The 17927-nt window shown below is 36.4% G+C and overlaps 1 protein-coding gene across 1 annotated transcript in view; it reads left to right on the plus strand.

Annotated features, from left to right (window-relative positions):
* GRM8 (glutamate metabotropic receptor 8) overlaps positions 1-17723 on the plus strand; it is a gene marked incomplete at both ends in the record, with an annotated part of 340828 nt that extends 323105 nt beyond the window's left edge. Inside the window, 2 exons of the mRNA XM_082066696.1 lie at positions 12114-12360; positions 17674-17723. Coding sequence (XP_081922822.1) covers positions 12114-12360; positions 17674-17723 — 297 coding nt within the window. The remainder of the gene's footprint in view (positions 1-12113; positions 12361-17673) is intronic.
* Between the last annotated feature and the right edge of the window lie 204 nt (positions 17724-17927).

A 17927-nucleotide genomic window follows, 5' to 3' on the forward strand; every position in this document is an offset into this window, starting at 1 on the left:
TTGTCGCTTGTACTACAGTTAATTTGTTTTTCTAAAAGATCATAGAAATTTAATAAAAAAAAATTATTAGTTTATATGGATTTTTTTTTCAGTTCACCACTTTGAGCAATTTAGTGTAAATTTTTTGAAGTCGGTGGAACAACCATCAGTAGATTCCTCCTGCTGTCATTAAACTTATTCTGACATAAGGAATGGACTCAGAAAATTTTTCTAGATAAGGCTAGTACTTGAGTACAGACTTTGTAAGATTTTTGTTCTCAAATTGCAATTGAAATGTGCATTAAGGGCTGAAGAGACTTGCTTGATTGTTTGTTTTTCTTTCGTCATTCCATTTTAGCTGCTTCCTTGCTCATTACATTGTTCCCATTAGCATAATGTATTGGTTGTGTTTGCACAGCTTTTCCTGCCAAAGGCTGCCCTGCAGTTGTACAACCATTGGGGTAACCAGCTGTTACTTATTTAAGCCTCCATCATTTTGTATGACAGAGAAACTTAATTATGCCCTGCTTGAAGACGCTAAATAAAATTATCTTCTGAACAAGTGTACTTCACTTCATATTTGTCTCTATCAGGTACTTGAACTCTGACACTTAAAGTCATGTGCACTGAATAATAAAGCACATTTTAAAACTAAACCTACTAGTAAGTTAATTATTACAGAGTTAGAGGTTGTTTTATAGTATCTATAGAGCACAGTTATCTCTTTATCACAGGTATAACATATATTTGGAAGACTTAAGAAAACAAAGTAAACGTTAGTGGCATGATAAACCAGCAATTAAGGTTTATCTTTTTTATGTTTTGTGGATACAGGAAATGGATCTTCAGTCAGTACTAGTCATTTTAAAAAGAGAGGGTTGTAATATTCTATAAGTTTTAAATTTGGACAAGAAAAAAAAGATTGCTTTCTATTCAGCAATATGTTCTTGCTATAAGAATGTGTCAGTCAACAACAATGATCTCTCTGTGTGATACCAAATAATTTAGTTTTTATTTTAAACTAGGAGTATGAATTAAATCCAAGACACACTTTTTTCTTTTCCCTGGTAACATCTTTGCTTAGTTCTCTATAAGTCAGCTTGCTTTCTTTCCCTTTTTCATCACTAGACAATTATGCATTTAGAAGTGACAATTGTGGGGTTGTCAACTGGGTCCTTGAGTTTTGAGTGTTCCAAAATGTCAGCTTACATATTTTAAAATTGATTATAATTGAAGATGTGCCAATCTTCATGAATTTATTTTGAATAGTTGTCTATCTGTCTCAAGTTGCACCAGGAAAGGTTCAGATTGGATATTAGGAAACATTTATTCACAGAAAGGGTTGTGAAGCCGTGGAACGGGCTGCCCAGAAAAGTGGTTGAGTAACTATCCGTGAAGGTGATGCCCAAGGCTTAGGTTATGGTTGGACTCGATGATTATGAGAGTCTCTTTCAACCAGAATGATTCTATGATTCTATGATCTGCTATTTGATCTAACCTTTGGGCAAATACAAACTGCATTCAAAGTAGATACATGAAGACTGAATTAATAATAAACATCTTATATAAAATAAATTTTGCTGAAAATTATAGAAGTGCAAAAATAAATTTATTCTCTACATTGTGCTGCATCTTATCTAGTTGTGCAAATCAGAATGCATTTGACCAAAGAGAATTTTAATTTTGTACATATTTGAAAGGAGTATGAAAGTGATTTGAAGGATAGCCTACAAGTCTGGTAGAAAATATTTGGAAATCTTATGATGAAGGAATATTTTTACTAAATAAAATTGGGAATAAGGTTGAAATTCATCCTTGTACAGATTACCCAGCTGTAGCCCAATAGATATGATTTTTTTTGTTACTAGTAGAAGGCTCCAGACTTTGTATTGACTTGTCATTGTGGGCTTTTGGAATGTATTTTTGCATGTCTCCTGAGCTTTTGTGAGTTGTGATAACAATTGTCCAGCATTTGGGTGGCTATTCCCTAACCTGTTTCAGGTTAGCTCTCTGAATACTGTATATGGTAAAGATCTAACAAACCTGTGAAGCCACTCGGTAATAAAGTAACTGGGACTTAATTTAAATTAATAAGCAGGTAATGGGTGGAGATAGACTGATTATAGATGGGAACTCATTTTTTAAAAGAGAAAATAAGCACACAACATTAGGAAATATGTAAAAGTAACCTCAGCTGGACCCAGCACTGAGAAGGAGGGAACACCTGCCATCGATACCATGTACCTTCTGGTGAAGGACTTGGGATGCTGACAACTTAACATAACATCCACTTCTCTCTATTTTTTTTGTGGACGGATGAATCTGTTGTCCTTAGGAACCAGTGGAGCACAGACAGAGTATGTACCACTGGAGAGAAGGGGACCAACACTCAGAAGTTCATGTCTAACAGATTTACCTTCATTATTAGTGAGATTTCCATGCAATATTACATAATTTGAACAGTAAGAGCTAGTACAATTGTAACTGGATTAATAATAATATTTGCTATAGTTTTTATTAGGCTGCTAAGATTTTAATTCGACTAACAATAAATCCTTTGCTTGGCATTTTGCCCATAAGATCTTAACTATAACACAAAATACCATGAAAATCCTATTACTACATTATGTTGAAGATTCAGTTAATATATAACATAAGAACTACTTTTAAATAATCTCCTTCCTCAGTTTTCCATGCAGCACAGCCTTTTTCCAATATGGTTCTTTAATACTGATTTTTTTTTTTTTTTTTTTTTTTTTTACTAGTATTTGAAGATTTCTTAGCTTAGTTTTACAAATTGTGAGTACCTACTTTCTGCTTGAGATTTCAGCTTTCAGTACTCCTGAATATCAGGACTGACACACATATTATGACAGACATAATAGAAATTGGTCTTTTGTCAGTGACTGACTACTGTGGCTCTATTTATAATAAGGTTCATGAGATCAATGGATCACATGGCCATTTAAAAACCATGATATTGCAATGAATTGTGTTCTGTGGTATATGTAAATTGTATGATACTGTGATATCTCATGTATCTTATAGAAAGAAAGAATAATCAAATTACCTACTGATATTTTAAATTACTTTAAAGGTCCACAAGGTAGTGCCTAGCATTTTCCGTGAGACATATGTCCTGAGGATGGACCACAGTAAAGAAGCAGACTCTAGTTTATTACTGCTCTTAATAAAAAATTGTAATAAATGTTGCAGAGAAAGCTGAACATTTTTTCCCTTCAAAAATGTTGCTCATTTCCAGTGAGCAGAATATTTGATAATGCAACACTTGTGTCAGTCTGATCTCCTCCATCTTTTCCCACAAAATAGCATCATTTCTGATGCCAATGCTCTATGATTTTCTCTCTAAAACCACTGACTAGGTCTACAGGGGTTACCAATCAACAGAAAGTTTTTTCAAATATATCAATTACAGAAGAACAAAAGTATCCTGGGGTGTATTACAAGGGGAGTGGTTGGTAGATCAAGAAAGGTCCTCCTTCCCCTCTACTCCACCCTGGTGAGACCACATCTGGAATATTGTGTCCAGTTCTGGGCCCCTCAGTTCCAGAAGGACAGGGAACTGCTGGAGAGCGTCCAGCATAGGGCAACGAAGATGATTAAGGGAGTGGAGCACCTCCCTTATGAAGAAAGGCTGAGGGAACTGGGTCTCTTTAGTTTGGGGGAGACTGAGGGGTGACCTTATTAATGTTTACAAATATATAAAGGGTGAGTGTCATGAGGATGCACCCAGGCTCCTCTCGGTGGCAAACAATGATTGGACAAGGGGTAATGGGATCAAGCTGGAACACAAGAGGTTCCACTTAAATTTGAGAAAAAACTTCTTCTCAGTGAGGGTGACAGAGCACTGGAACAGGCTGCCCAGGGAGGTTGTGGAGTCTCCTTCTCTGGAGACATTCAAAACCTGCCTGGACATGTTCCTGTGCGACCTCACCTAGGCATTCCTGCTCCAGCAGGGGGATTGGACTAGATGATCTTCTGAGGTCCCTTCCAATTCCAAACATACTGTGATACTGTGTGATACTGTGATCTGAAACTTGTATACTGAAACAAACAAACGGATGAGGAAGGAACAAACTGAAAGAATTAAAGCAGGCTAAAAAGCCAATTTTCTAGATTTTTTTTGTTAGAGTTGACATCTGTCAATAGAAATGACAACTGATATTTATGTCTACCATGTTGAGAAAGTATCATGTTACCGTAAATCACAGAATCATAGAATGGTTTGGGTTGGAAAGGACCTTTAAAGGACATCTAGTTCAACCCCACTGTCATGGGCAGAGACATCTTTCACTGGATCAGGTTGCTTAAAGCTCCATCCAACCTGGTCTTGAACACTTTCAGGGGTGGGACATCCATAACGTCCCTGTACAACTTGTTCCAGTGCCTCACCACCCTCATTATGGCTTTTTTTTTCCTTGTATTCAATCTAAATCAACTCTCAGTTTAAAACTGTTGCCCCTTGTCTTGTCACTACAGGCCTTGTAAAAAGCCTCACTCTCTCCTTCTTGTAATCCTCCTTTATACATTGAAAGACCACAATATGGGCTCCCTGGAGCTTTCTTTTCTCCAGGCTGAACAAACCCAAGTCTCTCAGTCTGTCTTCACAGGAGAGGTGCTCCAGCCCTATGATAATTTTTGTGGCCTCCTCTGGACCCTCTCCAACAGATCCATGTCTTTCTTGTACTGGGCACCCCAGAGCTGGATGCAATACTCCAGGTGGAGTCTCATAAGAACCTTCCTTGGCCTGCTGGTCACGCTTCTTTTTATGCAGCCTGGGATACGACTGGCTTTCTGGTCTGCAAGCAGACATTTCTGGCTCATATCTGATTTTTCATCCACCCTGATTGCCAAGTCCTTCTTTGCAGGTCTGTTCTTAATCAGTCCATTCCCTGGTCTACATGGGTATATTCTGTGTTGTTCTCTTAGACTCTATATAATATAGTAACTATACAGTGTCAAGAGTATTCACAGGCCATGAAGCCAGTTGTCACAGTCCCACTAGGCTTACAATATTAAAATCTCTGAATCTCTCAGCAAGAAAAGCACGGGCACATCACCATTACACAGTGGGAATCAACCCAAACTGCAGGCACACTCCTGCGAATGGTTTGGAACAGTGTGAGTTGGTCCAGGCCCAGGCCCACTTATGCCAGGAGTTCTCTAACAGTTTAACAGTACAGGCATTAAAGTCCAGGCCTATACGTTAGCATTGTTTCATTGTCTACTGCATAGATAAAGTGGTCAAATATTATATTTATATTAATTGTTCCTCAGCCCTAGAGATCAACTATTCCTCTTTTCATTTGATACATTACAATTGCATCCTGATGATACCATCTCTGTGACAGGGGAATCATGTCTTGTTAGGAAATGAGATGAAGAAATACACAGTGTTGGACAACCTTTACTGGTCCAAGGAGAAGTTGTTCCCAAATGACATGGACAGATTAGTAAAGCTTGGTGAAGTGAATGTCTTCAAACTCCTGATATCTGAATTTCAGGAGTTGTCTTTCTTTGGGATACAGTTGTCTTACTCTGCGTCTGTGGTAAAATCAGGTATTGAGAAGTCATGGGAAAAAGTTTGGATGAACTAAAGTTAGTTTCAGGCATGTAGTGAAAAACACTTTTTAAGGAAAACTATGCAATGGAAACTTTGCAATGTGCAGATGTGTAACATGTCATTTCCACTGAGCAGCTGACAACACTGAGTTCTCTGTATCTACTTACCTTAAAATAATAAATACAATGCTATAAAAAGAGATAGTAAAGTCACTCCTTTCTTTGCATAAAATAATTTATATGTAGAAAGTAAATACTTATAAATATTGCAGAAAAGGTCAAAATTAGACTTAAGTGGAAAATCTGAACAGTGAGGTTGTTACTACAATTTAGTTTCTGAAATGCAGGTATATACATGTTCCACTGACGCTGCAAGCTTTTATAGCTCCTCTCCAAGCTTTAATGAAAGTTCATACTTTTGTATACGGCACACATTTAATTTGAAATCATTTATTAGATCTTTCCTTTCTCTTAAAGTTTCTGAAAACAGCTGAAATGTGAAGATAAAAATACAGAGGTTTGTTTGTTTGTTTGTTTGTTTTTTTTCTCATTTCGCTTTGTAATGTACAGAATTACAGCCTACATTTACTGCTTGGGATAATAACCTGATGAATTTTGTACTTTCATGCTTTTGTATTTTAGTTGGATAAAAAATATATATGTTAAGTAGTTTCCCATGTTTTCTAACTGAATAAATATTTGACGAAGACTCATTCTATGAAGTTTATTTTATACTTGGTAAATAATCTTGTTATATGAGAAAAACCACAATTTACTTTTACCTGTGATGTTTTTATCCAAGAATAGATGAATTTTCTTCCCACAGGTCCAGACAGAAAAGTTTATTATGCAGTGAAAACAATAAAATTCCCTGGTTTAAGCTTATGTACATGGAGGTTCTGCAAAGAAGCAAGAATACTTTTGTTTGTGATTGGCACCTTGCCAGCATGGCTGCCTCCCTTTTTGTACTGTCCTGGTTTCAAGTATATTTGCCTGCAGTGAGCCTTTTTGATGATGAATTTAGGTGTGGAATCCATTGCATGGAGTTTCTTTCTGATTTGTGAATACAGCTGTGAAACCCTAAGTGTCATGCAGTCAATTCTTTAGCAAGCAGAAACACATGCAAAAGTGATTGTAGTGTTGTGTCATGGGCATGAATGACTCTAAAAGAAGAAAGGGACTGTCTTTTTCTAAGCACTTTAGATTCTGCAGCAGAGGGAGGATGGCTATGAACACTTTCAGTGTTTTTCTGAGACTAAAAAGACTTGTGCTTTCTCCACCACAAATGGAGAGGGACAGTTTTGCTGTCCTTCCCAACCTATGGGATGCATGTGGATAGATAGCATGTGTCTTTATTTTATGATGTATCATTTGTCTTCTGACTATAGATGATGTGATAAAGGCTTCCAACAGCTGGGAGTGAAGGCAAGAGTGGTGGGCCTTAAAAAATCTAACTGGCTGAAGGATCTGAGAAGACTCATATAAAGGACATGAAGTATTTAGTAACAAGGATGAAGGAAAAATTAAATCATAATTCAATCTTTTGCTTTGTTACTGGTAGTGTGATACATGTTTACGAGTGCCTGTCTGGGTTTTTCTGTCTCGGCAGCATGGTGTAGACCCCATTGTTTGATACTGAGGCTGTTTCTTTAACCTGTGAAGTAAGGCACTTCTAAATGGCAAATTGTATAGAATTAGCCAATAAGAGACATTAAACCAGCTCCTATCTTTTTAATCAGCCACTTTTCTTTGGAGTTTAAGTTGCTGACTTGGATCTGCACTAGGCATTCCAATAGCTTGAGATGTACCAAGCCTTCCCTCTGTGGTTCAGCACTTCACTAATGGTTGGACTTGTTCTTCTTCTGCTTTACAACTACCAGCAGTTAGAGAACTTGCACCAAAGTGGAAAAATTAGATTCAATTCACTCAAGAAGTCACAATAGCTGTGTCTCCCACCTCGGTAGGGTATACTATTAAAACCAGATTAGGGAACAGGTTCAGTAGGAGGTACCCTTCATTTGACCTATTAAAACTGAACAGAAAAGAAAAATAAAAAGCATGAGAAAATCATAAATTCTGGAGGGACCCTGAATATTACCTTATGTATGAAAGCAGGGGAGGACTCAAACCAAGGAAGCAATCTGGATAAAAATCGTGACATTGCCACTGGATATTTGTGTGTGTGTTTGTTTGGTTTGGTTTTGTTTGATTTGTGGTTTTTTGTTGGTTTGTGGTTTTTTTGTGTGTGTTTTTGCTGTTGTTTGTTTGTTTTTGTTTGTTTGTTTCTGTGGTTTGTTGTTGTTGTTGTGGTTTTTTTTTTCCTCTAATGATAGTTACTACTTTGTGTTGAACTCAAGGTGTGCCTCTGCAAGCACCAAATTGATGAGGTGCTATTTGGGGGATATTTCAGTTCTAAGCAGTGAAGCCTAGCTGAGAGACAGTCATTCAGCTAGCTGCTCAGCTAGCTGCACTGTGACAATTTGGTACACATAGCTGTTTTGAGGCACAGAAATTTTTCAGGTTATCAAGGAGGCAATTTAATTTCAAGTACTTCCAAACTGAAGAATTCATTAGAGTATCTGTATTTTCATATTTGGGTGCCCTGATATTGCCTATATCACATTTTAAGTTTCAAAGTAGAAAGAAGGAGATACATAGTCTTAGAATCAATGGTAGAAGATAGAAAACCCCTAAATATCCATACAACCATTACATATTTTATCTGCTGAGGCAGTCAGAGGTTATGCTACCAAACCTGGCAGGTCCTTCTGATGAAGAAAGGGTCCAGGTCATTTGTGAGACAGACAGATAATATATATGAGTGGGGACACAGGTTCTACATAATTTACATGTGACACAGTCTGTTTTGAGGCATCTTTTGTCATTTGTGGAAGTGGAAACAAGTACGTAAGAGGTGCTGTATCAGTTCAGGTGTGGGGTTAGGGCAGGGGATGCAGACAGAAAGGTATTTAGGCCTCAGTTTTTTCCCATAGTATAAAGATTTATTTTTTTCTTGTGCTACCATGATTTTAGTTTTCTGTCTTATATCTTCGGACTGTCAAGAACAAGGAGAATAGATATAGCAGTCTTTTTTACATCTATGAAAGGCTTTATTGGACAAAAAGTTTGTAGTTCAGAAGGGATTTTGGTGTGAAAAGTGCTGAAATCCTTTCCTGTGTAACAATGAATCATTGTGAGAAAGGGAACTTTATTCTCCTGTAACTTAGAGTAAGATACCACTGTGAGACACATTAAACAGTATTCAGACCTCATATCTTATTAAACTGAACTACTTTTGTTGCTGCTTGATTTTTAGAGCAGTTAATTCTCTAAAAGTTTCAGGTAGCTATGCTCCCAGAATAGCAAAAGTATCCAAAATGCACATCCATAAAACATCATTGTCCTCTTGTGAGGGATGAAACAAAGTGAGAGTCAGACAAAAGTCAAATCAAGTGTGTGGTGTCCTGTTTATTAGACTTGTGCTTTGTCAGGCTGTGAGAATGGGGATTCCAAAATTGGGAATGATTAGATGCAGGGGATGTTCCTGTCCTATAAACAGGCTCTCAGCCTGCAAATGGCCATTTAAAAAGAAGTAGGAAAAGAATCAGACCTAGGCTGTCATTGACAAGTAGTCTCCACCCGAGTATGCAGTTGCATTAGTGTATGGAGTCAGATTGACGTACACACCACACAAAATATGTACATGTAGGTAGTTGTTCAAAGCCTTCCTCTCAAGGTCTAGCAAGTTTCTTAAAGTCCTTCTATCTCCTTAGCTTCATTAAAGAGTAAGTAGTAAGGGTGACCCATGTAAAACAAGATCCCTAAGGCCAAAGTTCTGTAAAGACTATATTCACTATTTGAACACTTTTCTGTTGGAAAATTCCTAACTCATGCTAGTTTTAATGCTTACATAATTATAGTGGCTGGTTCAAAACCACAGCAATAATTAGCAATAAATCCCACTGCATGTGAATTGTAATCTGCAATGTGAAACTGTGATCTGTGATTTTTTATTTTTTTAAACACACTGTTGTGCTGGTCCTTTCAATTAAATCCACAGAAAACACAGTAGATGTAAAGATATAGCTCATGTAAGACACCTGCACTGAGTGCATTGAAATCCATGGGTTCTTATTATTTCAGTGAATGGATGATCGGATTTAGAGTGAATTTACTTACAAAGCAGACATGGTTTCTCTTTAGAATTTATTGATGTTTGGTACTGTGGGACTTCTTATTACAAAAAATGTCATTGAGATCTGCACATATTTGTTGCTAATGTGACTAGTACTATTACATGAATGTATATATTTAACCCTATAACATCCAGAGGTTCATTAACCTTTTTTATTGTCTAACTCTTATACTGAACCCTGAGAGAAAGATGAGCCTTAAAGCTCAGGTACTTGATAAGGATTTAAAACGTTACAAATTTAAATACCAGACATTGTTACAAATTCCACAGGTGAGGCTCTAATAGCCACTTAACTACCATGGTTTGAATTTTTTAAAATTGTAAGGCTTCAAAACCAGGCTTTTTATGTTTAATGGAATTTTCATACATGCTACAGTTTGTTAAAGGTATTGCTTGCATTGATTTCAGTTGTGTAAATCCCATTGGGAAATATATGTATCTTTAGGAACCAAAATATTTTGCCTTTTGACATCACATAATGCAACTCTTAACGCTAAAAGCCACTGCTGTACCAGTTTATTTGGAGATCAGCCATTGTGCTGTTTGCCTCTGAATGTTCATCTGCACAAAGGGCCTTCCACAGAAGTCTGAAAACAACTGCTTGTTAATGTAATCAGGTGAGGTTTTCATTAGAAGTGTTCATGAAGGTAAAACTCTGCTTTCAGGCACATCACTGAAATTTTGGAGATTGGAAGGAATGAAATAATTTCACTGGTGTGAGAAAAGACTGTGTAGTGTATATCTCCTGATATATTGTCTTAATGTATTACTGAAGGGAAGGTGTTTCTCCTATAACTCTCCTGAGCATAACAGGAAATTCTGATTGTCTTTTCATTCTGGTGCTGTCCCTAAAAGCAGGTTCAACTTTAACAAATTTTGAAGCATTGCCAGTCTGTTCTTAAAGACTACATAGGGCTGTCCCTCATTTTGTGGTCAAATTTGTCAGTTTTTTGTACAATTATACAGATGCTTTGCAAGGTGGCCCAGAACAAGAGTCCAGGCTTCCAAAGTACATTTGTCACATTTCTCACCTACAATTGCTTTAAATGAGAGCATCTCTTTAAATGAAAGCATCTAATGGAAAAACTTCATAAGTTGAAAGACATTGAAAATGTTCAACTGTAATAGTGACTGCACACCAGTTTATTATATCTCTACTTTTCCACCAAGGGTCAACTTACCGAAGGGCACTTAATAAAAACAGATGATCTGAAGCTGACATTACATACACACTTACTACCCTATCTCCAGGTTAATGTGTATTGGCCAGTGTTAAAATCATGCCTAACAACGTCAGTGAGTCCTCTACCAAGGCAATGAACAAGTTTTATTTCAGTATCTTTTTCAGTTTAACATCATTACTGAGAGATTTCCTGCCCAGTTTGGGAAACCACACAGAACTGTAAAGTAAAACTGTCATCCCATAAAAGGTCTAATAAAATATTATTTGTTAAGAAAAAAAAAATGTTGAGCAGGACTACAATTAGTATTTCAAATATACTACTGGGATACTTTTCTAAACAGAAACTTTTCTCTGTTGTTCTTATAGAGTAATCATCATCATTTTTTTTTTTTTTATGGGACTATGGGGTTGCTTTCTTGTCAATAGAGACTCACTCAGAAATGTCAGATTTTTCCTTCCCATCTGTTTAAAGGGGAATGAGGTCCCTTGTGATCTGATTTCCTCGTTTCCAGTTTCCTGATTTTTTTTAGTTAGGACTGTGACATGTTAATATGTTTATTGTGAGCCAAAAGAGCATTGTGATTAGAATTCAACAGCAAGGTGGAACAAACAAACATGAAAAAACCCAACAAACTCAAGAATATTCAAGCTTCACTATGGAGGAACAATTTTTTCTTTCCAAGCCTGAAGTTCAATGAGTTTATCAAAGATTTCATTAGATTCTGCATTGTGTCTGCTGTTGGTTGAACCATGCTGCATGTACTGAATTGGCACATGGCATATTGTTATAGAAGCTTCTCTGTATTAAAGTAGATGATACAAGGCTAATCCTATTGTCCCTCCTTTTTTCTTATACAAACATATTTATTTTCTGAAAATGCAGTTGTTACAGCATCTTGATTACTTTTATGAGAATGAAGTTTAATGAATATTATGCTGTTTCTACCTTTTCCTCTTAAGGTTAAAAAAAACCCAAACAAAACAGCCCTACTTGACTATAATGAAAGGCAACCAAAGTCAAGGGTCTTTACAATTTATGTACTTTTTTGTAGAGTGTTATTGGTTCACTTTCCATCTGGAGTTTTAAAGTTAATTATTTTTCTTCTTATGTTAAATCAATATAGCAATGTTTTTTATGTTGTTCTTTCTTTCTTTCTTTCTTTCCTTCCCCAGATGTACATTCAGACCACAACACTTACTGTCTCCATGAGTTTAAGTGCTTCTGTGTCTCTGGGCATGCTCTACATGCCCAAAGTCTATATTATAATTTTTCATCCGGAGCAAAATGTTCAAAAACGGAAGCGGAGCTTCAAGGCTGTAGTGACAGCTGCCACAATGCAAAGCAAACTGTCCCAAAAAGGAAACGACAGACCAAATGGAGAGGTCAAAACTGAACTATGTGAAAGTCTTGAAACCAACAGTAAGTCATCTGTAGACTTTCCCATGGTCAAGAGTGGCAGCACTTCTTAATATATGTACGTTCACAAGAATGCACTTTCTTTTAAAAATAGTTTATTCTTTTTGTTGCTTGTTCTGCATGAATCCAGAGACGTGTCAGAATTCATGTACTGCTGAATGCAGGAATGCCTAGAGTTTTTTGAAACATTCTTTTTAACAGGAGGCTAGTAAAAACAAAACTAAACAAACAAAAGCAAGAAAACAAAAATATTAGATTTTGGAAAGCCACATATTTTTTAAATTATCTGGTTTAGGTTGTGCTAATTTGGTGTGTTGTGTATTGCTGTGACAGTTGTGGTATGTCCTGACAGTTCATGAAATGTATTTATGGCCATCACTGTATATTCAAAACTCAAAGGCTGTTGACAAAAACATAATTAAAACAGTTAACATTTTTTTTTCAAACGTTGCAGTTGCATATGGAAGTGAAAATAATGCTTTTAACCTTTCCACCTTAATATTTGTTGGCTTTTTCCTTTATCACAACTCATCTGTACTAATGCTTCCCAGACTAATCAAGGTTTTTGTTGTGGTCTTCCTTATCTAGGAACAAAATTGTCATAATCCATACATGGCTTAATCATTACACGTTCTGACATGTCATAGGTTAGTAATGGGAAAAAGTTCTTTCCCTTGTCAGAAAACTTCCTGAATCTTGCCACATTTCTAAATTGCTCTGGTGTGGAAGAGAACAGAAGTTATAGCTTCTGTTGCACCACATGACATACAGTCTCATAAACTGGGACTTCACAATAAAAATAATCAAATATGATTAGAACCAGTAACTTCATCCTAAGAGTCTACTAGTAAAGAAGAATTGGTTTCTACTGAGAAGTGAGATGTCATATGGGGTGGACAGCAGGTGTTACAGTTAAAGATAAGTTTTTCAATCATTTTACTCAAAATAAGGTTTTTTTCATTTTCTTTTTTTTTTTTTTTTATTTTTATTACTTTTTGATGATACTGATTGGAGATTGAAAAGTACAGTTTTGTTCGAGCACATTCAGATAAGGCAAAACCAAGTCTGCAGCAAAGTTTTGTATTTACTTCAAAAAATGCAAGGCCCTACTAAATGCAAACAGAGTTTGCATTTGAAGACTGTATAAAAGTCCATGAGTTTACCACACTATAGTTCCTAATGCCTGGAGGATACTGCGTGCAACTGACTGTCTGATATCTAATTGAGAAATCCTGTGTCTAGTGTTCCTTAAACTAAGATTATTCATGGAACCAGCTGCTGTTGGAAGCAAGTCTGTTTCTCTAGTAGTGTGATGTATGCAGGGTAATGCTTATTTACTGTGCTCTAAACATGATTTTAACAGTAGCACATCTATATAAGTCTGAGCTCACTAGAACTATATCTTGACTAGGCTTTGATCCACGCATCATAATGTTTCGTAGGCAAAAATTCAGAGTCAAGTTACTTGCACTCCAGAGAGGTGTCCTTATAATAATTGAACTCTTGGCCTCAAGATTGGTTTCTCTCTTTCCCAAAATTGTTCTGCACTGTTAGGATTTTAACAGCTTCCCTCATTTCTGCCAAAATAGTTATTGTCAAAACTTCGTAATTCCTGTGAATTATCAGCGCATAATGTTACATAAGTCCTTTTCTGTAGATCCATAACAGCAATGTCTCAACATGGCAAAATTTCTGCTTGTACTGACTCCTTGTGAGGTAGATCTTTCTTCTTAGTGATAGTATATGAAGCTGACTGCAAAAATCAGGCTTTTTGTGGTATACCAGAAGTGGGTAGTAAATGTTTCCTGCCCTTTCCCAAGCACAAAAACTGGTAACGATAACAATCATAGAATGGGTTGGGTTGGAAGGGACCTTTAAAGGTCACCTAGTTCAACCCCACTGTCATGGGCAGAGACATCTTTCACTAGACCAGGTTGCTCAAAGTCCCATCCAACCTGGCTTTAAACACTTCCAGGGATGGGGCATCCACAATTTTTCTGGGCAGCCTGTTCCAGTGTCTTATTATCCTCATTTATAAAAATTTCTTCTTTACATCTAATATAAATCTATTTTCTTTCAGTATAAAGCCATTTCTCCTTGTCCTATCACTACACGCTCTTGTAAAAAAAATCCCTCTCTAGCTTTCTTGTAGGTCCCTCTTAGGTACTGGAAGGCTACCATGTGATCTCCCTGGAGCCTTCTCTTCTCCAGGCTGAACAACCCCAACTCTTTCAGTCTGTCTTCATAGGAGGGGTGCTCCAACCTTTTGTGGGCCTTCTCAGGACTCACTCAAATGGGTCCAATACTCATAACTAGGTGAGAAATAGGATGAGGTTGTCAGGTAATTCCTTTTGTTTCCTACTCAGAGACAACTCTGCTCTGTCTTATTCATCCTATTCCATGTAACAGACTTTATTCCATGTTGTCCCTTGCATGAATACAGTCTTTTTTTTTTTGGGAAACACATTCATATTTAGTGAAAAACAAGTTTCATCTGGGAAAAAGGATGAAAAAAAATCCAAACACAATTACAGAAAGAATAACAATAACAAGTACTTTAAATGCATATAGGTCAGATCACAATAAAAATTCTAAATTGCTTTAGATCCTCTTTTATTTTATTCTTTTTCTTTTTGTCTCATTCCAACAGCAATGTAGTAACTGGAGCTAAAAACCAGTGTTCATTCCCAGAAACATTTTGAGCCAAGTCTGTTACTTTTTCTTGCCATCTATGCTTGCCAACTGTGGCACATGTTATTAGTATGAAATGCTAACAGTCTTAAAGAGCAGGACACCAGCTGCTGAAGGTTTCAGATCCCCAAACAGGAACTGTAGGCTTATTACAGTGAACTATAAACACACTTGCAATATTTATCAAGTCAAAAAAACATTGTTTGGAGATGAGATCAGATTTAATACATTTCAAACTATTATCTACACTAGTTTCCTGTGCTATCATTTTTTAAACTAACACCACTCACAACTCAATAGAATAATTTTTGTTTCTTGGTTAATTCTAGATTATTCTGTCAAAACTATTTAAGTCTTAAATATACAGCAAAGTTACAACAAATTAACAAGTTACTCTAAATCAACTGAGGTATAGTAAATACTTATGTTTGTATTTTGAGGTTCTTATAAATGTCCTCATATAACTCAGCTTACTGAGTTGTGATAAATCTGATTATGTTACATTGCCACAGGCTAAAAACATACACATGAGAAGTTATCATAGAACTCAGCTGATACAGGGTAATGTGTAAACTAGCTTAATCTGATCATGTATTTGAGCCTATTTTCCGGGTGAAGGAAAAAATAAGCTCTGCTCCCTCCATTATTTTGTTCCCAAGTGTGTAGAGTTTGCAGATATGCATTTATTTGTTATTTCTTAACCCAGAACAAAATCCTTTTATGCTCTAAGGAACTTGGTGTCATTTCAGCAGGCCTGCATTATTTTCAGAAGGGACTTAGTGGGTCAAAGGAAAAATAGAATCCTCTCAGAAATCCAGCTGTGGGAGCATGGGAGAGTTCAGACTAGAGCAGTACATCCCATCTGAAAGATGTAAATGAGTCTATATTTGCTTCAAGTGTCCCAATACATGCAAATAAAGCTATTTCATGTTGGTGTTTGAATACTGTGATTGATTATGTGAAAGACTTCCTTAATGTGCAAAAAACATTCCTCTCATGAATAAGCTCTTCAGAGATAAAGTACTGGAGCTACCTGTGCAAGTGGAAGAAAAAAAAAACCCTACATTTTGCAGCTCCATTTTAATTATTCATTCTTATATATACATTCTTAGGGAACAAAAATTACACTGGTACATGAATTATAATGGTCTTGTTCTGTTGTGCCATAAAAAATGGCAAATGTTATATTAGAATCAAATTGCTCAGAAACCAAAAGAAAACATGAAGAAAAAAGGGAGCAGCAAACTTAGTTATTTGTAGTACTTTGTATTATTTTAGTGATCTTTGATTTAGTTTAATTTTTGGGGCAGGAGAGAGAAACTTTCATTTCTTGGTTTCTGTAGTCTGTCCTTCCTAAATCATTGGATTGTTAGACTGGATTTAGGAGTTAGCATGAAGAATCATTCCCTATCTATCTCAGCTGTTCTCAAAAGATTACATACCAAAAAAAAAAAAAAAGAAATGGAAAGAAGGAAGTCATGGCAATAGAATTAAGATCTTTGAATCTATAGATCAGACAACTTTAGTGCCATCAAATTACTTTCATCCTGCCAACCACATTCTTCATTATCATAAACAGAACATGTGTTAGAGACAGGACATAAAATGTATTCGGTAAGCCAAATTCCTCTTTATGCAGTGTGACATACACCTTATTATAGAGACAAAAAAAGAGACTCAGTCGCCCTGCAGTCTGATTTCCCACACACCCAAATGGTTTAGAATTAGGGAGCTGCCTGTGAGACCTGATATCACCACTTCCCTCTTCCCACAACTACACTAACACAACAGTGAAGACTTGGGTTGTATATCTTTTTATAGGGTTTAGATATAAGGGCTAGAAGCTGACATAAACTTCCACATAATATTCACAGCTGCTCACTTTTACAATAGCAAAGGTATTTAACTTTCTCAACATATTGCCTCATTCTGAACAAGGGGTATAAATGTTGCTCAAAGGAAGAAGCAATCAGCTGACTATTAGCATAAGGATACCATAATAGCATGGCAACTCTAAAATAGAACCTAGGCTCTCATAAGCACTTCTCCTGTCTCACTTATATGCAGATGCTTTGCGTCTGAAGGATCTCCAGAGAATACGTGTTGTAGGCTCTAGCTATCCAGTTTCACTAACTTGAAGAGATGTTTCCCATCTCTATGGTTTCTTTCAAGGACCATAAGCCGTCTTCTAGATGGACAACCTACCACTAGCTGAACAGTTTTCTTCAACCAGTAGAAGACAGAGAAAAATCTAAGCTCTAAATTAAAAACATGCCTATATCAAAATCAGACAAAATACCAGACAAATAGTATGTTGAAATTCTGTTACAGGTATGCTAATACCACTCATTCCTCTCTATTGCCCTCTCCTTCCCCAAGTCAGCAAATTAAATAAGTTGCCATAAAGAACATGGAACTTGAGACCCATCTTGTTCACCAGCTATATACATGCTTAAATTTTCTTACTTTATTCAATGCACATGGGCCACGTTAATTTGGAAATATAGTTAGTCACGGTCTAATTTCAAATGCTAAATATGTGGGGGTTTTTTCCTTTCTTGATTCTAAAAATTCTGAACCTTTCCTTTTTTTTTTTTTTTTTTTTTTTTTTAATTTTATTTACAGCCTCCTCTACCAAGACAACTTATGTCAGTTACAGCAATCAGGCAAACTGAACAGGGATGAAATTCACTTGAAGACCTGCAGGATGGGATTTTGCAAACAAAGACTTTACCACCACCAGAATTCACTCTTGGAAATATCAGTAGATTACATTCAAATCTATAGTCAGTCTCCTAAAGGACAAGGATTAACAAGAAGCAAAAGACTAAAAGAGACAGAGGAAGGAAAAGTCCAGGTTTATAGCACAGAGATAGTGT

The sequence above is a fragment of the Streptopelia decaocto genome (assembly GCF_964273445.1).
Source record: "Streptopelia decaocto genome assembly, chromosome: 1".
Taxonomy (NCBI): domain Eukaryota; kingdom Metazoa; phylum Chordata; class Aves; order Columbiformes; family Columbidae; genus Streptopelia; species Streptopelia decaocto.